A 27438-nucleotide genomic window follows, 5' to 3' on the forward strand; every position below is an offset into this window, starting at 1 on the left:
GAAAGAAGACTGGGGTCATACAAGACAACGTTCAATCACACTAATTACGACATCCAAATATGTTTAACTCTTCTTCCAGTTTTTCAAAGGCCAAACAGACAAGTCTGTATTCTTCGCTCTGGCATTCAAGTAGAGTGGGCCAATACTCTATCCATGTCCTCTCACCGAGCAGGTATTCATACCTATAAGGCCAAGGACAAAAGATATGAAAAACATACATCCAAGTTATAACATCCAAGTTATAACTGTGAAATGCTGTGAGAAGGCAGTGTAAGATCATGTCTACAGTACAAAGTAAAGTGTTATTTTTACTCCGTGTCTGGAACCCATTTAGACCTGGGAACGATTCTACAAATGCCTTCTAATAAAATCCTGACAGTTTTCTGAAAAACTATGTTTCTATGTCAGTCGTTCTCAAACATTTTCATGTCAAGGACCCCCAAAATTATATGTAATTGGCCGCTGACCGCCATCTGCAAATATGTTGTTCCAGGGACCCCCCAGAAGCAAAGATTTTAGTTTAAAACGCTCTGAAAGAATATATATTGAAAGATTTGCACTACATTTTCACGATTAAAGAAAAATAGCAGATCTACAAGCTCGTAGCGCGGCAACCTTAAAACACCAAAAGGGGTTCCTGCCCAAAATGGGTTAACACTGATGACTTTACTTTCATTGTGTGTTATACAGTTTATAGATGTCATGGAGATTTTTGTTGTTTTTGTCCTTGCTCTTCCTTCTCTCTGACCCTCCTCCCTTTTCTTTGGAACTTAATTAATTGCCCAAAAATGAATTTAACCCACTTAGGGTGCAATCAGTCACGCCAACCTTCGATTCTGCCTATGAGGTCGGATTTGGCCAATAATGCTGTCAGACTGTGTCCACCTGCGCTTCTAAGCTGAAGAGACTTTTGTTAATGAGCATGGAGGTATATTAGGGACTCTGTGTTATTGGTTAGGTTGCTCTATTATAACTATTGTTTCCCAAGAGTGGGACTGTGTGTTATGTATGCCCTGGGAGGGTTTCTAAGTTGCAAATAAAAGTGCTTGAGTGCAAGTCGTTGTTGCCTGGATTTCTGCATACGGGTCCAAATACTGAGGTGTTCCTGACAAATGCTTTTCAATGTTGGGAATGTTTGTTGCAATTTGCTATTAAAGTTTGTTGTGATCGCACCCTTACGGCTGTTTTCTGATTCTATTGACTAGTAAATTATTTAACAAGGTTGGTGGAGAATATTCACCATTATTATTTTGGTCAGCAAAATTATTTGTCATCAACAGGTTATCAACATCTATTGATTTATTGATGTATTGATGTATTGATGTATTGATGTATTGATGTATTGATGTATTGATGTATTGATTTATTGATAATTGATAATTTCACAGGCAGTAAACAAGTAAAAGGAAAACTGCTGTAAGTGCCAGTGTCCTTGATTTGGTTTGGGGATTGGGGGAGCTTTCAGCCCAGGTGTTGGTGGAGTATTAGCATTTCTCAAGCTTTACTTTGGCTAGCTTGTTCATGTTTCCGATAGTCCAGGGCAATCAAATACACATCAGTGTAATTGTGCAAATAAATAATTACATATCATTTGTGACAGCACATACAATAGAGCAAACTCACTCTTTCTTGTCAGCATCGAAGTGCATGTCTTCTGCCATGCCCATGATGAGGAAGGTCTTATCTTTGTCCAGTCCCAAAGACGTGCAATGGGGAAAACTTTGAAATTCACGCTCCTGCTGCCGAAATACCTTGTCAGTTCCTGTAACATAAACAGAAAATAAATGCTGTGAAGGTGCTTCCATCAGCCTCACCCTCACTCTTTCTGTCATGTCAAATCCAAATGAAAAGAAACGTATCACCACATCAAGTTAAAACAATACACTACAATGAAACAAAACACATCATATCATGTTTCTTCTTTGAACATGTGCATCGATGTTCTGTTATTATTTTCAGCATTTGGACAAAGAATACATATCTGTGTATGTACAATAGTGCATTTAAGACAACAATGAACACCGAAATGAGGTTCATTTCATTTCCTGAAAAATGAACATTTTGGAGTTGGCTTGTTTCGATCCGCCCGACAGCGACAGCAAAGATATATTAGATAGAGACAATGACATACGGTGAGTTTGTGACAAGAAAGACACGGTTCAATGATGAAGATTTAAAAGAGAGGAATGAATCTACCTTCCTTGAGAACGTCCACTATGCGCATCTGGTAAATGTGCACTGATGCCGTTGCATTTACATCTTCCACTCTCACTTTGTACACTACAAGAGAGACGGATTTCATACAATTTACAATTTAGGCATTTAGCAGACGCTCTTAATCCGGAGCGACCTACATTAGGCAAGAACAAAAAAGCATGGCAATACATCCAAGTAGTAGGCCTATTCATGAAACATGCATAAGCTAAGAACGTAACAGTGGAATCTCTATATAATGAAACTATAACTATACATACAGTATACTATACATAAAGTGCTATGACTACATACAATGCAATTCTAGTGCTGTCTACATAACATGCTATAAGTCTGTATAAAATGCTATCTTCATATACTGTTTACTCAACACTAAAACACACACAGGGTGTGCATACACGTACACAGTTAGTTACTAATACAGGAATGCACGCTTACCATAATCTACTCTGTTGTTCTCTTCAATCTTGCAGGCCATTGTCGTCCGCTCATCATTGCTAATTTTGTCCTTCTTCTGCATACTGCAGTTCTCTGGAAATGCACAGTTTGCATAAAAGAGTAAATGCACGTTAATGCAGGTCATGTGTGGATGAGTGGATGATAGGCTGATCACCCCATAGTGATGATTTCGTCGACTAAAACTAAGACGAAAAATGTTCGTCGACTACCTTTTTCCACGGAGGAAAACTAAATGGAAACTAAATGAAAACTAAGCTATGATGACTAAAACTAAGACTAAATATGCTGACAATTTCGTTCATTTTTCAGCCATTACGACAGGCCCGCCAAAATGCATTTTAGTCGACTAAATCAATTGTAGATTTAGTCGACTAAAATCTAATGATATTTACTCGACTAAAACTAGACTTAACACTAAAACATTCCAGGTGACTAAAATGTGACTAAAACTAAATGAAAACTATTCAAAAGACTATGACTAAAACAAAATCTGCTGCCAAAAACAACACTGCCTCTATGACAATCTAACGCGGTCACACGGGTGCAGTACTTAGTTTAGACAGTTTTTGGTTGGACCAGTCATTAGTAGGCTACTACAACTACAACATATCTCAAACCCTCACCCTAAACCTAACCTCCCACGGGGCAGCACACCTAAACCTAACCTTAACCCATGTCTAACCAATGACTATAGTCTAAACTAAGTATGCACCCCGGTCACACTTGCGGTCACACTTACCTTCAGCACATACACATACATCCCCATGACACAGCTGTACTAACTGTCCATCTGTCCTCTCTGGGCGGTAGAATTTTACACATGGTTTCTCTGCGAGGAGACACAGAGGGAGAGCTATCAATATAATGTGCCATTCTGGTCTGATATAACAAAATATAACATTTTCAGCCACAATATATAGTGGCTGAAAATGAAACTTGAAAAACTTGAAAAAAACTGCTAAAAAAATATATTCCTTCAACTCAAATATGAAATGGTCTTGGGGAGAGGGAGAGAGAGAGAGAGAGAGAGAGAGAGAGCTTGCATGCTTACCATTATAGTACTCATAAACAGACACAGCCGCAGGTTGCAAGATGGCGACTTTAAATTTCTGTTCTATTCTAAAAGCGATCTCTTCTGGCCGTTCATGAGAAACCTGATAAAGACCAAAAACTAAAGTGGTGACATACAGAGACAGCCGCCAGCCTGTTTGTGTGTGTGTGTGTGTGTGTGTGTGTGTGTGTGTGTGTGTGTGCGTGCGTGCGTGCGTGCGTGCGTGCGTGCGTGCGTGCGTGCGTGCGTGCGTGCGTGCGTGCGTGCGTGCGTGCGTACCTTCTCGAGATAGATGATGATGGATCCATGTTCAGACAGAACTTTGTTAATTTCATACAATGAAATGGGGCGTGCTACCCCAGTGGACAACTACACACACACACACACACACACACACACACACACACACACACACATTAAAGACAATCTATATATCTATACCGGTAATCTACATAATTTCTAAAGGTCTCAATTGCATTCTATGGTAATGTTACAACATTATGTGCGTACATGCATATACCTTTGTGTGGCCCATTGTACAACAGGTTCATTATACTAATAGTACAAACTCATGCTGTCACACATGTCAACTCTACAGGTTACAGGTTTCTACCTGTGTTGATCTTGACTGCAATGTTTTATTTGGTTTAGTCATCATAGTCTTTTGAATAAAATGTCATTTAGTTTAAGTCATCTGAAAAGCTTTAGCTTTAGTCTATAGTTTTAGTCGACTAAATATACAGTTGATTTTGTCGACAAAAATGTATGTTTGGTAGACCTTGAAGGCGTCGTAATGCCTGATTTTACACGAAAATAGCCGATCTACAAACTAAGTGCAACACCCAAGCCCAACCAAAATGACTCGTCTTTTAGTTCTACTAGATCTCTTCTCCACTAGTCCCTCCCTAACATTTTAGTCTATTATTTGTTGACTAAATTGGCAATATATTTTAGTCTTAGATTTAGTCATCACAGCTTCGTTTTCATTTAGTTTTTGTCTCTGAAAAAAGGTAGTCGACAAACATCTTTCGTCATAGCTTCAGTCAACAATGGTTTCTACTAGAAGTATAAACCTGTAGTACGCTGTTACACACATTGGGGTTAGTTGGCTCTCTCTTGGAACCATGCTCCACTAATTGTGTATAGGCTCTTACATTGTCAAGATCTTTCGTGTCCGCAACATAACCAGTTGGCAGGCGGATATCTAAAATTGTCATAGTTGCATCTTTATCCGTGCTGTTATACCTGTGGGGACAATGGATAGAATAGGTGAAAGAACAATGGAAAGGCTGATGAAAGGGACACTATTGCCTCCAGGTTTTTGTTTTGGGTTTTTTTACAATTTATACAGCCAAAGTTTAAGAACTTTTAACCCACACTTGACAGTTTCATAGAAATGTATACAGCCCTTTACAAAGAATTTTTAGAAAGAAATTAAGAGAAACAAATTGTGATAATAAATAAAGATATTGTTGTATAGACATAGCATTTGAAGGTAGGCTACAGGTGAAGAATGAACAGGAAAGAGTGAGGAAAGAGTAAAGAATATGGCAAGGGGGAGGGGCGGTTTATGAGGATACATTTGCACTCCCCTGAGCTTAGCACAATAATAAAAATAAAACATGAAATATGCACGCTTATTGTCACACCTCTAGCATTAGAGATGTACCAGGCATAATGAGTGTATAGATTTGAGGAAGCACTTATAGGGTGAAATGGAAAACGTCATCGAATGGCTGAAGTGATTGATAACTTTAATGTCAAACCCTGGAGATCGAGGCATGAAGGAAAACAAAATGTGTAGAATGTCAAGACAGAAATGCCTTCCGATTTACTTACATAACCTCAATTTTCAGCATGTATACATCCAGTTCATTCGCACCACCACCAACTTTCTCTGATGGACAGAAACTCGTGTTTAGTGCTTAAACTGAAAAAACGTTGAATCATGGAGAAATAACAACAACTTGTGTTTATCAGTCAGAAAAAGATAACAATGCAATCAAACAGTCATACAGAATGGCTGGAAAGACAGACAGAATTCACCTGGGATGAGCTTCACTGAGAGGATAAAATTCTTACAGTCACTCTTCTGTTCCGTTGGTAGAGCATAATAATGTGACACAACCTGTGAACAGAGTCAAGCTTAACAATGAACACTAACAAACACTGTGCTCCAGTTGTATCCTTTCTACTTGAACATTTATGTAGGCAGGCACGCACGCACGCACGCACGCACGCACGCACGCACGCACGCACGCACGCACGCACGCACACGCTGCACCAATGAGTGTGGGCACACACAGAGTTTCTGATATCACTGCAGAGGTGATACTGTAGTTCTGTAGAGTGTAGACACAGTATATAGTAATGGCCACCAAGGACCAAGGTCTGACTGGACAGCTCCACTGAGATATTTAAAGACAAACTGAAATGGTATTTTTCATGACTATATGCCCTCTGAATTTGTGCATGAGGAGATTATCGCGGCCTGTCTGGAGGTCACCTCGTTCAGTCACGGCACAAACTAAACTAGAAAAGTGTGCTCATCAGAGTGCAGTTCTCTGCCAGGCAAGGTCGCCTGCCCAGGCAGGGTCCTCATGCCCTGCCTGGGTAGGCAGAGAACTGCAGACGGTGCAACTTTCGCATTTGTGGCAGAAGTGAACCTTGTCTGATCCAGAACACCTAATATAGATACAGTATATACACAACACAGCACGTCGACATTCACAGGAAAAAGCAAGAATGGTGCTTACAGTGAGAGTTGCTTCTCCAGTTCCGCTGGCGGTCACATTCAGGTGCTGTGCATTCTTCTCCTGTGTGTGTCAGGGTGTGTCACGCACACACACACGTGTCCACACGTCGCACACAAGCACGCGCACACACACACACACACACACACACACACACACACACACACACACACACACACACACACACACACACACACACACACACACACACACAACAACAAATTTCATTACATTACTGTGTGTGTGTGTGTGTGTGTGTGTGTGTGTGTGCGTGTGCGTGTGCGTGTGTGTGTGCGTGTGCGTGTGTCTGTGTTAACTCACTTTTAGCGTTCTTGTGGTATAGATATTGTCTTTGTTGAAGTTGATAGTGTATAAAAGTTTCCTGCCAGCCACTGAGATCTGGGAGATTTCCACATCCAGTTTAACATCAAGTTCATTCACATTCACATCGGCCTTGGTCCAATACTCAGCTAATGCCTGGTACGCTACCATGGTGGCCTAAAAGAAGGTCAGACCCAGAGAAAGTAAAATAATTAGATGATTTATTGAATGGTGCTACAAGATAGTTAAGAAGAAAAGGTGCATGGTGAGTGGTGACACAGTCGGTAGCGCTGTCGCCTCACAGCTAGAAGGTCCTGGGTTCAATTCCCGCTGGGGACACTGGGGGAGTGTTCTCTCCTCCGCCCATACCCTAAAGGTGGGGTTGGCAAAAGGGCCTTTCTGGGTAGGTCCTGTTTTCCGATCCGATCCCGATACCACAATTATTGTATTAGCCGATATCGATACCGAATACCGATAACAGTGTTGTGATCTCATGTTGTGTTTATAGCTACCTAGCTATATACTGTATCTCGTGTTGTGTTTATAGAAGACTCCTCACTCAAATGTGCACTTGCAGTTTGGGCAACTCAAAAGCAAACTCCACATGCCCCAACATTTTATTTGTGTCAAACCCTTACCCCTGTGTCGGATCGGTGGTTAGACTGGCATATTCGCCGACACCGATATGACCCGATATGATACTTTTCCGATATCAATACAGTATCTCTACATCTCTAGCGTTTGCGTTCTACTTCCTCATGCTTTCCGTCCCACAAGCCCCTACGGAACTTGAAAAAAATGGCGTTTGAGTTTTCAGCCACCCACCTCAGCAGGGAATGATCTGCAAAGTACCTTGAAATTAGATCAACTGATCCCGCTAGACGCTTTAAAATCCAGATTAAAAGAGCTATTGACATAATATCTTGTACTATTTGTTATAGAATCATTTTTATTTTTTGCTACAGTTTCATTGTGATTTTTAAATATACGATTTTGTTCCTGGTAAAATAAAAGTCTGGGCCAAAAATGCATGTGTTACCTGGCTGCTGCCATATGATCCGTAATATGTCCTCTGTTGGTTCAACCATTTGACGACAGGTTCTGCCTCCTTAAAAGCCTTTATTCATAACATAGCATTTAAATTTAAAAGGGAAAGAACAAAGTGATTAAATGTAGATTGGATTTTTCACTTTTCCAATTACTTTATCAAAAACATAAAATACCAAATACGATAGCTCTTGCACAGCACAATGAGGCATGCAGTCAGACAACCAGGCTCACCTGTCCCGTGACCAGTGCTAGAAGAGCATAGCCTGTAGCTTCGCAGGTGTAACTTTCAATATTCCAGCGGTTACCACCTGTCGGATACAAAGAATCACACAAATAAGCAACCTAGATCACTACTAAGGGACTGTTGTTAACTCTGTATTCAAATGTAATGTCCCTGAATGATATTGTAACCCATGCATCGAGATACATAATATCGTCTTATAAGCCAAAGGGAGCGATCATGCACACTCCTATGATGTCTTAATTCTGTTCAGTACAATATGAGTGTGAGTATGGTTATCAAGATTTCCAGCACTTTAGTTCAACATTGTAACTGTTTTAATTAAATCTCTATCTTTTATAATTTCTAGTTTTCAGTATTTACCGTCTTCTGTTGCATACCCGTACATTTAATTTTGTTATCTGTATTTGGCTGATTTTGTGTTCTGTATTCGGCTACATTGAAAATGAGGGCCTGCCCCTTAATTGTACTCCGAATTTAAATAAAGGTTATGATGATGATGATGAAGATGGTTAGTGAAAGTCACCTGATGCAAACCCGAGGAGAAAGGCCTTGTTGAACTTGTTTCTATCGGCTAGGGCTAGGGCGTACGACGTGATGGCAACAGCATAGGTGTTAGTGAGCCCCAGCAGTCGTCCCTCTAGGTAAGCCACTGCTCTGTCTATATTACTTTGCATACTCTGGACACATAATAGAAAAGAGAGTGAATGTCAAGGAATTCTGGATCACTCCGTAACTGATGAGTCAGAAAATTGTTTGTGGCTCTGCTACATTAACCCTGTAACACGCAGCGTTGCAAACACATTTTTTTTTCATTAATTCATTACATTTATTTTATGTTCTTTTTTCACCTAAATGTCATCATTGATGTTCATTGCAATGCCATTGCAATTCCATTGGTCATGATATTTGCATATAAATACCCTCAACAGAGGCTGAAATTCACACAAATTAAAAATCTCTGGACTGTGTAAATAACTGTAATATATGTTTTTTTTAAACAAATCATTAGAATGTCTAGAACATGTTTTATTTATTATTGTGAAAGATATACCCCAAATGTAAATTATTAATTTATTATTATTATTATTAATTCTTTACATCATTTCCTATAGTAAAAAGTAGTAGTAAGGTTGAAATCTCTTTTTTGCAAGTAGAAATATCTCTGGGTCTTACAGGGTTAAGTGCAACAGAGCTGTATTGTAACAAAACATCACACAACTATTTACAGTAGCCTATGTCAATATGGGCCAATGTGGGACCAAAACCTGCGTTGCTTTTTAAAAAGTCAATTCAAGGACGAGTTAGGGCCCAATTACGGCCGGCCTTAATTCTCAGGCCCGTTGAGAACTCTAATGAGGATACAGTATGAAATATAACTATGTCCATTTCGAATTATGATGTACTGTAGGACAGTGGAGGGTTTGTCCAAAGGACAGATTCCCCTCAACCTCAGTAATCAAAGCTTTGATAAAGAAAGCGGATATTGGCAGGTTCCATCCATAATTGTTCAGTAGAAAGGGCTTATATATAAAATATCAATTCCAAGTTGCATTAGCCTTTGGTCGTGAGACAAAAGGCATTGGCATCATTACACGTGAAAGTCGTCTATTTACTTTATTAACTTGTAGATTTGTCCATTTTGAGGAGTGGTGGCGTTTTCCCGGTGGTAGTGAGCAGGCACTTCACCACTGCACCACTCGAGCACCCACATTATTTTAACACTTAATTTACACTTTGTTCCTCCTTTTAATAATATTAGGGAGAAATATAACCATGGTACTCCATCTTAAAAGCTCCATTCAATGTTTCTATTAGGTTGCAGGGTGGGGACATGAGAAAGGGAGACACAGAAATAGCTTGTTTGTCTGTGATGATGGTTATTACTCACAACATAGGGACAAACTTTCTGGGCTTCTTTCAGGGAGATGAGCGTGAAGGCAGTCACAGATGTCTCAGTGTTCAAGCCAAAAGAACTCCTCTGAATGTGTGCATAGACATGCAAATACATTTTTACTGTACATATCATCATTGTCGGACAGAAACCTGAAATCTGTTTATCAGTGTTGACTCAGTTTGTAGACTAAAACTATGCCGAATGTTTGTCGACTACCTTTTTTCACTGGCGAAAACTAAACTGAAACTAAATGAAAGCTAAGCTATGATGACTAAATCTAAGACTAAATATACTGACAATTTCGTCAAAAAAAACCTAGATTAAAATGTTAAGAAGGGACTAGTGGACAAGAAATCCAGTATAAGTCATTTTACACTTGGTTGCATGCTGAAAATAGCAAGGTCACAACGTGTCGTGCTGTGTGCTTATAGATTGGCTATTTTCAGCAAGTGAAAATTACAACGGCATCAAGGCCTGCCAAAATACATTTTAGTCGACTAAATCAACTGTAGATTTAGTCTACTAAAATCTTATGATATTTAGTCGACTAAAACTAGACTAACACTAAAACGTTCCAGGTGACTAAAATGTGACATGAAGTACATGGTAAATGGTAAATGGTGCATTTATATAGCGCCTTTATCCAAGGCACTTTACATAGATCAATGTGTGCTTTACACCAGCACATCGGGAGCAATTAGGGGTTCAGTGTCTTGCTCAAGGACACTTCGATACCAACTCTGGGGGAGCCCGGGTTCGAACTGGCAACCTTGCAGCCACTCTACCCAGCCACTCTACCCCTGAGCCACCCTTTTTATCATGACAAGGAAGTATTTTTGTTCCTGTTTTATTAGCATCAAAATACTGTACTTACAGAATCTTCAAAATTACCAGCACCTTTCTGCTGCGCAATGAGCCAGCTGACGGCACCACAAAGCACATTATTATCCACAGTCACCAGTTTACTTGCCATGGCAAAGACCTTGACTACATAGGCTGTCAATCTGGAAAGAGGAGAGGAGAGTTTATAATAGTTGTATCATGTATATACAGTATGTGCATTCATTCATTATTGGTGGGGGAAGCTCACCTAAGACGACAACAGAGCGAGTTTGAGCCGCATTCACCAGTTTTGAAGAATGAAAAGCACCCTTTAGAATGTTGGCGATATGTCAGCTCAGTTGTATAGCCTGAACAAACAAACAGATTTTCTTTTTAGAGTGGCCCAAGGCGAGGCATTATGATTTCGGTCCTTTGAGTCTATCTGTCCGTCCGTCCGTCCGTCCGTCTTTGAGCAGCTATTTTGCAGGCATTGCTTCAGACCTCCAAGAACAAACTTATACTACTACTACTACTAGCATAAAACCCACCTAATACCAACACACTTTCCTAGTTTGCGATGGCTCAGGGGAGAACATATGCAGGGGGTTAAGATACTATTTAAGATACTCAGAGGACTATACTGCCCTGTGAGTGCCTCCGATCTGGTACTCCCCAAATGTAGCACAAACATTAATTGGCAAAAAATTCTACTACTCTGCCACCATAATGTGGAATGCCCTGGCCTGAAATACATTCACCATTGCTATAATGGACCAGATCTAGCCACGTGCGTTTAGGACGCGTCAGACTCTGAAGCGTCAAAAAATTAAGCGGCTGGAGGAAGCAAAGGCTTCATAGTTTGAAGCATAGGGGTACTGACAGATCTTCAAATGACAAGTAGGGAGTGAGAATGTGTTGGAAATATAATGTTAAACGTTTGTGGGAGTGACTCGTCTTGCACAAAATGCCACAAATTATGAATTCAGTGTCTGAGTGTCATGAAAATGGAGTGACACTTTGCACACACACTCCCAGTATGCCATGGAAGAACCGGGACCCCAAATGTTTCTAATTAACCACGTGATGGTGCTATAACAAATTGCAACAAGTTGGTAGGCAACTCGGCTTGGCTGGGATCTGTGTTCTGAGGAGCGCACCTTTCCAGTTTGTTTTCCTTTTTTACCACCACCACTTCACCAAGAAGTCCATAAAGGGAAAAAGTAGTACATACATTAAAATCCACTAATAACTAGTGGTACCGAAAGGGTGAAGGCAGAAGCCGAGGCTTATTACGCCTACCCTTTTTAAACATAACTCAAGTTACACAAAGCAGAGTATATAGACATAGATTTCATAAAGACTAAACTTCTGGCCATTGATTGTGAGAAATCTAAGCCGGGTTTAGATTTAGCCTACATTATGAATAACAAAAACAAAGACAAACTAAAACTAATGTTTTTGAAGAAAAAAAACTAAGATACCTAACATACCGGGTAGGTGTAATTAGATTTTGGGTAGATCAAATGTAGATCTTTTACGGTAATTGTATAAGATGTCTGCATATTCTTACCAATCCTGATGTAATTAAGGGCTAAATCGCGTTTGCTAAGACCCACATCTTCCCACTTTAGAATTGTATCCAAATATGTGACAGCAATCACAGGAAAAGCCATGGCGCCTATGTTCTGCTCAGCACAGCCACCGGGCCTCCGTATGAGATGTTCCATAGACTTTCCACTGAGGGCATTCTCCACCAGTGAACTCATCTGACTTCCTCCTGCGCAGAAAACAGATGCAGCGTTTTCATTGCATGGGTAACGACACTTGTATTTCTCAGTGGTGTACATTTTGATGCCGATACTTTTGTACTTTTACTCAAGTACATTTTCAATTCCGTACTTTTACTTGTAAATGTGGTAGTTTTAAATTGCAGTATTGGTATTTCTACAGGCCCCAATTACACACACACACACACACACACACACACACACACACACACACACACACACACACACACACACACACACACACACACACACCTAATAAATAGAACGTGTCACCTGTTATTGAGATCTGTGTTTGGGTAGGAGTGCCTGGAACCTGCAGTTTTCTCCATAATATGTTGTTGACAGTCACCTGCTGTATACCATCTGAAAGATAAATTGTAGTACACACTTTAGTCCAACTTTAGTTTTATTTATTCGCACAATACATCATAGCGCAGCACCGAGTGCCGCGCTATGAGCTTGTAGGTCTGCTATTTTTGAAAAATCGTGAAAATGTGGCCCAAATGTTTGAATATATTCTTTCAGAGCGAAATTTTTTAAACTAAAATCTTTGCTTCTGCGGGGGGTCCCTGGAACAACATATTTTCAGATGGGGGTTGGCGGACAATTTCATATATTATTGGGAGTCCTTTACAATAATTTTTTTGAAAACGACTGGGTTTTTCAGAAAACTGTCAAGATTTAGAAGGCATTTGTGGAATCGGCCTCAGGTCAAGTTACAGAGTGAAGATGAGGAGTTGGCAATAAGTATGTGTGCATTCCAAAGTAAAGAACCTCTGAGGATGAATATTGTCAGATTGTCTAGTATTACAATCATGAGAGTTGGTCTTAAAATATTCTTTGAAAGGTGTAGGAAGCATATTGGGAAGGTAAGTGCATTTAGATGAAAGATATAGACAAGACTACTATGTTAATGTCATAGATAGACATACATTTAGATTTTTTTTAAACAAAGGAGAAGATGGAGACAAATAGTTAGAAAAGGTAGCTATTCTTAAAAAAAATTGAATAATTAATAATTTGTGTAAATTAGATTGCCCAGACAATATTGCAATCAATGAGATATGAATACATCAAACTGTAATAAAGCCTGATGAACCAAGCCCCTAATTATTATGTTGATATCACTTGATAGTGAAGTTTTAAATCTCCTTTCCAATTGCAAGACAATGAAGTACGTATCAACTCAACTCACTGTGTTTTGAAGGTTCCAGGGATATCGTCAATGGTATCTTTTTCAGTTCCCCTGCATGCTAGCAAACATGTCAAAGAAAACATACTTAAGATTAACTGAGAAAAATGTGTTTATCAGGAATTATTACCATTATGTTTCGTAATATTATACATAAGTGTACAATAAACTAGAAAGGGCCGTTTAGTGGAGCACATGTCTCCGCCAGGCCGGGTGGCCAGTCTATGATGGCAATCAGTGTTGATTTTGTCGACTAAAACCAAGACGAAAAATGTTCGTCGACTACCTTTTTCCACTGATGAAAACTAAATGGAAACTAAATGAAAACTAAGCTATGACGACTAAAACTAAGACTAAATATACTGACAATTTGGCTCGGGGGCCCTGATCGTGCGTTCACACCCCGGCCCTGTACCGAATTGGCAATTTTGTCAACAAATATGGAAGTGAATGACTGACCGTCATTCACTTCCATAATAACAAAAGTAATTAGCCCCAGAATGACAGACACACGAGGGCGAAAACATAATCACCCCCCCCCCCCCCCCCCTGCACTTTCCTCAATCCTGCGTGTCCACTTATATTGTTTCCCTGGGCAACGTCGGTTACAAACCATTATATTGGCTAATGGCAGCGCTGTGATTGTTTACAGCCTGAAACATTCTATGATGTCATATAAGAGACTGTCCAGAATTTGTCTCACTTACCACCACCAGCAACTTCTTCTTGATGCCATCTCCGGCATATAAATGTTTAACCGTGCCTTTGACCTCAATGTTGTGCCAGCCTGGCTGCATGGGGATAATCACAAAGGGCACGGCCCGCGTGGACTTTCCGCCAATGACAACATCCTCTGGAACAAGATACTTCTTCCGTCTAGATGCCATGCTGCACACATGCTCTGTTTCAAGCAGTTCCAAACGCACCTGGTCAGAGGGAACAGAGAGAGGAAGACACAGATGATGCTTTGTCTTACCGACCGACCGACCGACCGACCAACCTATAAACCAGAATGGACTACACTTACTTCAATAGGATCATCATTGAGGTTGTGCAGGATTGCCTTGATTTCCAGTTGTTCTCCTTTGACAGCCGAGTAGGGTAGTCTGAGTTCAATGAAGAAGTTCTTTCGCGCAATCACCTCAAATGTTTCGCTCACACAGATACCTTCATGAGAGCAACAAGAACAGAATCGAAAAGCGATATCTATCAAGAAAAGAAAGTGATCGAATTGCAAAAAATATTTCTTCTTCTTATTATTATTATTAAATAGGAATATTGCGTCTAAAACGCAAGAAATTCACTACAGCAAGAAAAGTCAGCACAAGGTACAATATTGTACCTTGTGCTGACTTTTCTTGCTGTATTTGTGATCTGATCACAAACATGTGATCTGATCCTTTTGCATTGTACTACAATGTTAGCATCTTCCAGGACCAAAACACCAGAGAGACATTCCAAATCAGCCTCTCAAAACGTTTCTACCCCCTGCCTGAACCAACTGGAAGATCAAAATACAGACAGCACAACTAGATTACACCACAGTATAGATAAACTGGTAAAAAACTGAACGGAAAGACCCAGAAGCCGCTGGAAAAGGTCTGTCGAGGCGAATAAAGAACATATTGTAAGGTAGCAGAGAAGATCGACCAAAACTAAACCAACTGGAAAAAATTCATGAATTAACTCCCCATGCAGCAAAAAGGGTTTAAGTCAAGTAATTATTATTATTATTATACATTATACATTATACATTATATTAAGGATATCAAGACAAGATAAGAAAGACCGATGCAGAACCTCCGGCCAGGTGTATAATTAGAGAGTGGTTCTTAGTTCTTACCATGACTTTTTGACAGACTTATACCAGTTAGCTGCCAGGTAGTGATTGAATCTGGCATTTTCTGTCCTTTTCCTATGTAAGGTTCACTGAAACATAAAAACATTTCTCTGAGCATAATTATTAATTTTCATTTGAATATTTGTGTGTGTCGCCTTACCATTTGCCACTTGGAGAACAATCAGGGATTTGGACCATGTCAAATAGCCAGCTCTCATCGAACTTGGTACGTGAAACAATGTCATTGAAGGCTAAATCATAGCCATCATCCCCACCTAAGATTAACAAATTAATACAATTAATAATTAATAATAGTAATCTGCTATTTTCAATAGATTTTGTACACATTTTTAACTTGCGAAATGGCACATTCTGCACAATGAGTACTTTTACATTTTGATGCCAATACTTTTGTACTACTACTCAAGTACATTTTCAATTCCGTACTTTTACTTGTAACGAAGTAGTTCTAAATTGCAGTATTGGTACTTTTACTTAAGTAAAACAATTGAGTACTTTTTCCACCACTGGGAAAGAAACGGTACAACTGTAATAGTCCATATTTTTGGCTGCCACCACATCTGTCATTTAGCAATTCTTGCCATGTATTCAATCAGTTCATAGTGGAGCTATACACTCCGTCTGCCCCAGCACCTCCCCTGTCTCTTAGGCCTCACTCACACCTTTCCATCTAGTATACAACATTGATGCATGCTAGATGTAAGCAAGATGTACAGTAAGTGTCATTGCCGCCTCAATGCATTTCCAATGGAAGTCACATGGTTTGATACAACATTTTGGACTACAAGCTGTTGTATGGCTTTCGGCTGTGTTTCGACTGCCCCCCTCCCCCTCATACAAAACAAATGTTGTGTCAAACCCTGTGACTTCCATTATTGGAAATGCATTGGGGCAAGATTTATCACACCCTTTGTATACTGTATATACAACAAGCATACTGTACATCAGTCTGTTGCGAAGGTGTGACTGCCTTACTGCGAGCGTTAGTGAGGTGGAATTCATTCTTGTCAGCTCGCTGGCGGGTGATATTTCTGCAGCAGTGTAGGAAGACGTCAATACACTCTTGGTCTTGGTCTACGATGTACTCGCTGCGACGCTGGCAGTCGTAAGAGAGCGGGGTGTCTCTCATGCCATCCACGCAACACTTGCGCTGCAGCTCATTTTTGTACTGCCTCTCTGGAATGTATGGACAAGACACAGGGGATGTGGGAGAGAAGGAAGACCCAGGGGATGTGGGAGAGAAGGAAGACCCAGGGGATGTGGGAGAGAAGGAAGACCCAGGGGAAGACCCAGGGGATGTGGGAGAGAAGGAAGACCCAGGGGAAGACCGAGGGGATGTGGGAGAGAAGGAAGACCCAGGGGATGTGGGAGAGAAGGAAGACCCAGGGGATGTGGGAGAGAAGGAAGACCCAGGGGATGTGGGAGAGAAGGAAGACCCAGGGGATGTGGGAGAGAAGGAAGACCCAGGGGATGACACAGGGGATGTGGGAGAGAAGGAAGACCCAGGGGAAGACCCAGGGGATGTGGGAGAGAAGGAAGACCCAGGGGATGTGGGAGAGAAGGAAGACCCAGGGGATGTGGGAGAGAAGGAAGACCCAGGGGAAGACCCAGGGGATGTGGGAGAGAAGGAAGGGCAGAATATACACACAGGGATAAGGTGGGAGGTAAGCAGTGGTGGGAAGTAACTAAGTACTTTTACTTAAGTACTGTACAATTTTGAGGTATCTGTACTAATTACTTCTATACTCCACTACATCTCAGGGCCAACATTTATACTTTTACTTCACTACAATTATTTGAAAACTTTAGTTACTACTGTAGCTACTTTGGCTATTTTAATTTTGATTAGAAAACATACAACCTGCACTTGTCTTCAACCCTATACATTTCGGCCATTTGAAAATAGCCGAACTACAAGCTCACAACGTGTCGCAACGTGACGCATTGAGAGATCTTCTATTTTCAATAGATTTTGCACACAGTTGCACGACAGCTACACAACTTGTTAAATGGCGAATTCTGCAATATGAGTACTTTTGTACTTTTACTCAAGTACATTTTCAATTGCGTACTTTTACTTGTAATGAAGTGGTTCTAAATTGCAGTATTGGTACTATTATTATTAGTATTATTGAGTACTTTTTCCACCACTGGAAAAGACAAACAGCAATGACCTTCAAACATGTCCAACTTTTACAGTGCATCGTTGTAAATATATTGATTAGTGAGTTGTCAGTCTTACCGAGGGTAATCCTTGCATCCGCTATCGTTGTGGCTCGTCTCCTCCTGGCGCTGCTGGTGGGGCACTTTGGATCTAAATATACCAACAACTCCTGACTGTTACACAGAATCATAGAGTCATTGTTCTGTCTATAGATGTCTCTCCAGGCAAAGTTGGGGTCTCAGTCTCACCCATTGTTTTCAAGTGGGTCCATCAGACTGACTTATTAATAGTTTCTTGTGAGGACCTCAAGTTGCCTGTGTTCTCTACCATTCCATACCATGGATACCTTTAGTTCACCCCCCAAATATATATATATATATATATATATATATATATATATATATATACTATATACGTATAGTGCATAGAAAAGCGCTATAAAAATGCAATCCATTATAGAACTTAAGTGTCATTACCTGTTCTCACATTTGTTCCAAAGGCGGTGTTGGTAACAAACATCAGCCCAGCATCGTAGAACACCCCCATACTGTCGCGTCCTCCACCTGGCGTACAGCCGGCATCATGCATCTCCACTATGTCCCACACCTCTCTCACACACACACACACACACACACACACACACACACACACACACACACACACACACACACACACACACACACACACACACACACACACACACACACACACACACAGACACAGACAGTTTTATTCCAATATGGACATACAGTATATGCCAAGACCGGAAAATGGACATCACCCGTTTGACCTTACTGCGAACGCAACTGAGAGGAGAAGATGAGTAAAGTTCGTCTCCTCGCAAAAAAATCCTGATTAACCAGCCATTAAACCGGCTTCCCTTACAGATGAAAAAGACAGTGGAGATAAATCACGCGCACCCGCTCCCCCCCCCCCCCCCCCCCCGCCGCCCCCACCACACAGCCAACTGAGGGTGCTTTTCGACTGAGAACCAAGGCCGCAGTCTCCACAGCTATAGCTGTGTTTACCTACCACTATCTGGACTTTGAGACAACGCGACCCTGGGACCCAGATCCGGGAGGGCCGCTCAGGACATAACTAACGAGACATTTCACACACATTTCGCACCACACGCCGCCTTCACCCTATCCACCCCCCAACCCCCACCTGCGCTGTTCCGGTTGTGCTAGACTTTTTCCTACACGCACGCAGCCCCTCCATCCAGAAGGGTGGCGTGCGTGTAGCGGTTCTTTTGTTGCCCAGACCTACAACCCGCCCCGCCCCCCACCCAAGTGCATTCGTGCCTGCACGATACAATGACATGCAATTGTAATGTGATGTGATGTATGCCCCCCCTCCCTCTCTGTCAACACCCCCACCCCAACCCTGCCTCCCTCCACGCATCCTCCCATATCTTTATTTTTTTTCTGCAAGGAAGAAACTATAGTGGCGGCGCACTCACGTGCAGCGGCTCAGTGCACTCTTTGTACACCCTTCATTTCATTGTCTAAGTATTTGAATACTCTGTACAGTGACAATACATTGAATCTAATTTAATCACTCAAACAAATTATAATAATCAGGAAATGAAAATGCCTTTTGTCCAAAGCACTTTTTACTACTTTCCATTGGTTAAATATTTTCGAAACAACACACAGACATAAAGGGTGTTCAATAGCACTAATTTATGACAAAAACAATCTAAATCCTCAAAAATGTAGTTATGAGGTTTCCTCCCAACAGCAGTACACACACATGCACACGCACGTGCACACATGCACGCGCGCGCGCACACACACACACACACACACACACACACACACACACACACACACACACACACACACACACACACACACACACATACACACTCTCGACGTCCCTACAGTGCCCCAACCCTCCAGTTCACTGAACCGACCTGCGCGTACCTTTCTCTGGGTGAGACGGTATTTGTTGTTGAGGACGTAGACTCCTTTATCCACAGCTACCAGGCCCACCATGGCTCCTGGGTCTCCTGTGACCTTCAGTTTCAGTCTGTTCCCCGGTTGATAAATCGTATCTCCTGTGGCTGATTCTATCTTCAACTGGAAAAAAAGTAGTAGTACATAATACCATATAAACCATTATCGATCCTGTGCTACTGATTCACATTCTGAATGCCCCGGATTCACGTTCTGAATGCCCCTGATTCACATTCTGAATGCCCCTGATTCACGTTCTGAATGCCCCGGATTCACGTTCTGAATGCCCCTGATTCACGTTCTGAATGCCCCTGATTCACGTTCTAAATGCCCCTGATTCACGTTCTGAATGCCCCTGATTCACGTTCTGAATGCCCCTGATTCACGTTCTGAATGCCCCTGATTCACGTTCTGAATGCCCCTGATTCACATTCTGAATGCCCCTGATTCACGTTCTGAATGCCCCGGATTCACGTTCTGAATGCCCCTGATTCACGTTCTGAATGCCCCTGATTCACGTTCTGAATGCCCCTGATTCACGTTCTGAATGCCCCTGATTCACGTTCTGAATGCCCCTGATTCACGTTCTGAATGCCCCTGCCGACTGATTCACGTTCTGAATGCCCCTGCCGACTGATTCACGTTCTGAATGCCCCTGCCGACTGATTCACGTTCTAAATGCCCGTGATTCACATTCTGAATTAAATGATTATTGTGAGTGTGGGGGGGGGGGGGGGGTCCCCAGTGGGGGTCCCCAGTTCAAATGATTATTGTGAGTGGAGGGTGGGAGTCCCCAGTGCGTGCGTGCATGCGTGCGTCTCACCGAGCCCATGCAGGTATACTTGACATCCACCAGCACAGAGTCTGACACCACTTCAGTGGCACTGACGTGGTAATAGACTATGACGCGGAACGAGGGCAGCATTTCCTTGGTAAGAGTCAGTGGCACCTGCATCACCTGTGTCACCGCATGTCTCGTTTCCCGACCTGCCTGCAGGATCTGACCTCCACTCAGGACCTGAAAACATTCATGAATGTGAACATCAAGTGGCAATCGTTACAAAAGAAGCAGTATCTTCTTCTTTTCCTTTGGGCCGTTCCCTTCCACGGGTCGCCACAGCGACATCTAAGCCTGTCCTCTTCTTTCACACCAACTAACGTCATGTCCTCTTTCACTGCATCCATGAATCTTCTACCGATATACTCGCTATCCCTACATGTCCAAACCATCTCAGTCTGGCCTCTCTGGCTTTAGTCTCTACTCTCTATAGGCTATGTTTCTAATAGCTTACAGGGCTTTTAGACTCATTAGTCTTACTTAAAAGAGCATGTGTGACAGATAAATGAGTTAAGATGCAAAACATTGCAATAGAATGACACAAATAATAAGAGGGTATGCGCATGACATTATCATTATACCCGGAAGTTATGCAGGACTGAGTGGCAAAAAACTACTTTCTGGCCTTGACAGCCCATACATCCAAACAGAAAGGTCTGATGAAATAACGTTAAATGACATTAAACTCAATTTGCCACTCACTTTGCATGCACATACACACTATTAACAATTATGTTAACATTTATAACAACATAATGTAGCATTATGCTATGCATATAGTGATTATAAAAAGTATATGTTTAGGGTAAATGTTACAACAATATCATGCAACCCTAATGTACAGACACTCATGTGTAAAACATAACTCACCAGATATGTGATGTCAAGGTTTGGAACTCCCAAACTTCCCAGCCTGCCAAAGCTAATGATGGCTTTGATGTTATTTCCCTCTTTTACCACTCCTGCAACAAGTTAGGCAACCTTATGCATTACAAATACCACCACAACCATGTAATACATAGACCAAATTCAACTCTACTGTAAAGTCTTTACCTATGTGGAGGTCGTTGTAGGTGGAACTGGTAATGTATGGATTGACTGTTATGGTAGCTGATGCTTGACTGCCACCTGTTTCCATGGTAATTGCCTGGGATACTCACAAACGCGTGCGCGCGCGCGCACACACACACACACACACACACACACACACACACACACACACACACACACACACACACACACACACACACACACACACACACACACACACACAGACACACACACACACACACACACACACACACACACACACACACACACACACACACACACACACACACACACACACGTGTAAATTGCATGCAAAGTAAGACAAAACAACACCTGCCTAATTCCAGTGACTAATTCCAGTGACTTACAGTGATTTGCAGGCTGGAGGTTCCTATGTTGAGGGGGACCCTGGCAACTCCGGCAGCATCTGTTGTGGCTCTCACACCTCCTGGATTCACCTCCACTGCTACAAGAGGAGCTGGAGTATTATCGGGGTTTGTAACCTGAACCTAACAGACAAGAGACCATTCACAGTATACAGAATCAGTATGATATTGATTATACGTACTTAAAATCTAATCTTGCAGTGTGTACCGACAATTTCAAAGAGTCTTTTTTAATAAGATAAATAGAATAATTAGAATGGAGATGACTGAACATATCACGCTATATTAAAGCATGTTTTATTCATGTCACGTTCATTACATGCTTAGATTGATGACATGTTTCATATATCTCTGCTGTCGGGAAGAAACCACTTAACTGCAACATTGTTCAGGAAATGGAAAAACTTTTTTTTTATTTTTTCAGAAGTTAGTATTGTGACTTTGCATATTATCAGATACTTGCATACGTGTCATTATATTATCACCACTTTATCCGAATACAGCTCAAGTGGAATTAGGTAACCTCCTAACTCCACTGACAATGGATCTCCAAGCTCCAAGTTTGATTATCACACGCACGCACGCACTCACGCACTCATGCGCGCACGCACACAAAGCCTCTTTTGTCTTTTAGTATCTGTCTGTCTCTCACACACACACACACGCGCGCACAGCCTCTTTCAGTGTCTGTCTGTCCCTCTCTCTCTCGCTCACTCAGTCTCACAGTTACACACACACACGCGTGCGCGGTGATGGCGACACACACACGCACGCACGCACACAATCACACACGTGGGACCGACACAAACAAACATGCATGCACGCAAAAGTTGAATCCCGTCGTCCCATTCATGCCAGCAGGCAGCAGGGGAGGGATCATGATCTGCATATGGGACTCTGTCTCTGCACAGTGCACACAAGACACAACTTACTTTGACCTTTCTTTGTGCTGGACTGGAGTAGCCCGACAAAGGTGAAGAAATTAGTATATAACCAGTTGAAATGTGCAATATGGGCTCCGCCATGACAGTCAGTAAACACAAACAGTCTCTCAGTCTCACCACACACACACACACACACACACACACACACACACACACACACACAGACACTTACACACACACAAACACACAAACACACATTGTTTTTGTTTATCTTCCGCGCGGCTCTGAGGCTGAACTGCAGTCAGTGCCCCCACAGCGTGGTCTGGAGTTAAGTGTTTCTACTGACAGTTTGAGGATCCAATGGAGTTCAGAGGTTCTTTCAGAAGCGCTTTTTGATACTTCGAAAACCTCGAAAATGGACTAACGAGGTTTCCTCCCGACAGCTAATCAATTATAGGTTATCCTTGGTCCACAAAGTGTATAAAGATTATAAAAGATGGATTCATTATCCCAGGAAGACATACCGTAACATCAAGGGGCCATCCTGGCTTGTAGTACTTTGGTGTCTTCTTGAGACTGATGGTGTAAGGAGAAGTGACAATGTGGATCCCTCTCATCTCTGCCTCCACCAGTTCACTACCTGGGAGTGAATAGTGGTGTCATATATATCACAAATATACACATTCACATATAAACATCAGCGTACTGTACACATGCAGCTACAGTCAGCCTTCTTACCAGTGGCGTGCACAGATATTTAGAGGGGCAGGTGCTCAAGTGAAAAAAAAGGGCTAAATTATATATTAGAAGCTTTTTTATCAAGAATTGATCAATGTCACCATGGTCCGCATACTGTACAGTGTACACACACAAAAAAACACCCCCTATGGTGTCCATCTGTGCAGGCCACTGCTTCTTACTTACCACTTTGTGTCAGCACACTGACAGTGGCATAGATGGTGCTCTGCCTCTGCACCAGTCCAAAGAGGTCAGAGAACGTCTGGTTGATGTGCTTCCTTTCCAGGCTGGCTGTTCCTTTGCCGTCTGTGAGCTGAAAACATAAACCACAAAGACTCAGACCATATGCTGCAAATATAGACCATGGGCTCCTCCTTGTGAGCTGCAAGCTATAGGATCTGAGTTTGAATAACACTCCAAGTCTTGCTTGCATGTCTCCCCTGTCTCTCTATAGTCTACACTGCCCAATCTAAGAAATAAAGCATAACTACAGAACCTGGCCCGCCAGGCCAGGTGGACTATCCAGGGCTGTGTAAGACGCTGAGCTTGTAGATCTGCTATTTTCAAATGGCCCAATTAATGACTACTATAATATAGGGCTGAAGTGGTAAATAATATAATGTTTGTTTTGTAATAAAAAATCAAAATCTTCAAAATAACTAGTAACTAAAGTTATAAAAATAAAGTAAAAGTACAATATTTGTATCCGAGATGTAGTGGAGTAGAAGTAAAAGTACTGAAAATTAGGGAGACGCCTGAGAGGCATCCTAACCAGATGCCCGAACCACCTAAGCTGGCTCCTTTCCAGGCGAAGGAGCAGCGGCCCTACTCCGAGTCTTCACGCGTGACTGAACTTCTCACCCTATCACCATAGTGTGAGGGCCACGTACCAATTAAGGCTACCTCACCCATGGGATACATACACACATCGCAATGTGGCGGTTCGTGAACTTGCAGAACAGTTATTTTGAACCATTAGAAACCTTTTTCGCCTCTAATGACACATCCCAAATGGCGATGTGTCAGATTTAAAGAAGTGGTTTCAATTTGATAGGAATAGGACATTGGAATAGGACTCTCCAAAATTGGAATCATCGGACCCAAAACTCATTCGGGCTCTAGAGAAGCCTGCAGATACAGACAGATCAAACAAACAAAAAACCTCACCAGTATTCTCTGGAGAGAGCCAGTCAAGGTCTTCTTTTCATCCTGATCAAAGACTCCAAAGACAACATAGGCACTTCCATCCACATATTTACCATACAGATACCTGAAAAAAAAGAAGAAGAAACACTATCGTAGCTGTAGCGGACGGTACAGTGAACTTTTTTTCATGCAAGAATAAACCCAGTGAAAAGCATAAGCCATTCCATGCACACACCCTATACTATATTCCTTTACTTAAGTTACACAACATCAAGCATTCTGTATATCAACGTACTTAGCTGTAATTTGGACTTCAAAGGTTTCGCTGTCCACTTTGAAGAAAGTGTTCATGGGTTCCAGTTTAACCTCAAAACTAGGCAATACTGTGTAGACACAATATACCTTCCATGAGAAATTATAGTCGACATTTTACATTGTATAAAAGGTAATAGTTTAATATTATAATAATGGTTGGCTCACCGTATTCTTTGACCTCAAATTCAGCATAGAACCTATGCTGTTCACTGTCGGGAAAGAAGGCCGCTACCTTCCACACCCCGACACTATGCGCACACACAACAAAAAACGAATTAATTTGACCAACAGAATTAAAATACTATGTTAACATGTTAGCTTCATTTCCAGACAGACAGACAGACACACACACCTGGTAATTTCAGGAATGTCATAGTATTCCGAAATGATGCCTGAACGCAGGGGAACTTTGGGTTTCAATTGAAAAATGATACCCTCTGGGGTCTGAGAAACAACAAATAAACAATATGAATTAAAAAATGGACTTGTGAGAAACTGTAGATGTTGGATTTAAGTGGTTAATTGTTTAATTAATTATGTGTTATTCCATTCCGAACAATTGTTTTTTCCACATTGGTGGAGAGTCTTTACTTATACTACAGGAGAATGTCATACTGCACAGTGTATTGCAATTTACAATTTAGGCATTTAGCAGACACTCTTAATCCAGAGGGATTTACAATAAGCAAAAACAAAAAGCATAATACATCACATAAATGAAATTATCATGAAACATGCGTATAGGCTAAGAGCGTAACAGTGGAATATCTATATAATGAAACTATACATACTATACTATACATACTATAAAGTCTGTATAAGTCTGTATAAAATGCTATCTAAGTCTACATAAAGTTATATCTAAGCGGCTAGGGTAAGTGTCATAGTGTACACTACACATTCAAACAATATCCATCCATTCGTCAATTGTTCATCCGTTCTATTGTCCGTCTGTCTGTCTGGCCGTGCGCTGTTCTGTTGGTCCGTCCGTCCGTCTGTCTATAATTGATATCATGCAATGTACCTGTAGTTCAATGGTAACTGCCTTCTCAATAGGCTCCATGCCAGGAGTCACAGCAAAGGTCCTGTAATACACTGAGAGAAAGAAATGGAAATGTATACTGTGTGACGAGACACTGTGTTGAAATGTATAGGCTACCGCATTACGGTACAGTGAGTAAGGACATTGGACAAATAGATTCAAGAGGGTTTAATAATCACTCCACCCCTCTCCCATTTGTTTGTGTTTAGGATCCAAGATGGCTGCAGCACCAGGAGGGGGTGGGGCGGAGGTGAGCGGGCTGCATTCAAGACACTTGCCATGTGTCTGATACCTGACTTGTGTCTGAACACAGCTTTGATGGATGTGTTCTGCCCCCCTCCACCCCATCAATAAAAATGTTTGGTCAAACCATATGGGCTTCCATTGGAAATGCATTGGAGCGGCCATTAAACACAGACACAAGACAAACACAAGACAGGTGTCTTGAATGTGTGAACGCAGCCCAGTAAGGGCATATGTCGACCCCACCGTGGTGGTGGTATACTGAATTCACCTCTACTATTGGGGGTGTAGATGGTCTTATCTGTTTGGATGAAGATGTAACCCGACTGGAAGGAGACCAGGACCACCTTCTCCAGCAGTCGTTCCGGGAAATGGGCTTGAACGTACACGTACTGTGTCACGTTGGGATAATTCTTTATATAGGTATGATCTGTAATCTACAACCGGTAAAGGGAGAATGCAATTAACTTTCTTTAGAATCCTAATTGTTAAGTTTGGTATAGTGCTTATAGTAACAGGCTATACGGTCATGTCAGAGCTGTCAATATTGACAAGCAAAACCAAAATACTTCTTGAGAAACACTGTCAGGGAAATGAATAATACCATGTAATACAATAATATATTGTTGTAGGATTATGTTAGAAGGATGTTGCTGTTTTAAAGGACCTGTAACATCAAATTCAACTTTTTCAAAATCTTTGGTGTTTTTTGGGCTCCCCTATGTGTTTTCTATCCCCACAATTTTTTTTGTACAATTTTGAACAATCATCTAGCATTACATCTACGTATTGTTCTATAGCCCACTATCTACAGGAGTAAGTCTGTGGTGAGGATTCTATTCTACGTCTAACTTACCGTAACTGCTGCCAGTGCCTGGTAGTTGTTCTGACTGTCCAGTTTCACCTGTGTGTGTGCCAGCATTCTGGTTCTGGTAGGATAGGACATCACCCTTACGTTGACATTGATGGGTGCTTGACCTGAGCAATCTTGACACTCTACAAAAATGTTCTCAGGTGTTCTTA

General features: G+C 41.6%; 1 protein-coding gene across 1 annotated transcript; it reads right to left on the reverse strand.

The window, feature by feature from the left end:
• On the reverse strand, positions 1 to 27361 carry LOC308331606 (complement C3-like; the record flags this gene model as incomplete). The annotated part of the gene is made up of 23 exons (XM_080787091.1): positions 1 to 182; positions 1624 to 1762; positions 2197 to 2280; positions 2653 to 2745; positions 3413 to 3547; positions 5771 to 5852; positions 6799 to 6975; positions 8080 to 8156; positions 8616 to 8769; positions 14495 to 14713; positions 14815 to 14954; positions 15631 to 15716; positions 15788 to 15902; positions 16624 to 16824; positions 18289 to 18418; positions 19741 to 19896; positions 20597 to 20791; positions 22030 to 22170; positions 23456 to 23567; positions 23852 to 23982; positions 26155 to 26225; positions 26687 to 26807; positions 27272 to 27361. The coding sequence occupies 23 exons, from the start codon at positions 27359 to 27361 to the stop codon at positions 41 to 43; spliced, it is 2991 nt and encodes a 996-aa protein (XP_080643217.1). The 3' UTR covers positions 1 to 40.
• Positions 27362 to 27438: the final 77 nt, after the last annotated feature.

Source organism: Protomyctophum bolini, assembly GCF_963924005.1.
Source record: "Protomyctophum bolini genome assembly, chromosome: 17".
Classification (NCBI taxonomy): domain Eukaryota; kingdom Metazoa; phylum Chordata; class Actinopteri; order Myctophiformes; family Myctophidae; genus Protomyctophum; species Protomyctophum bolini.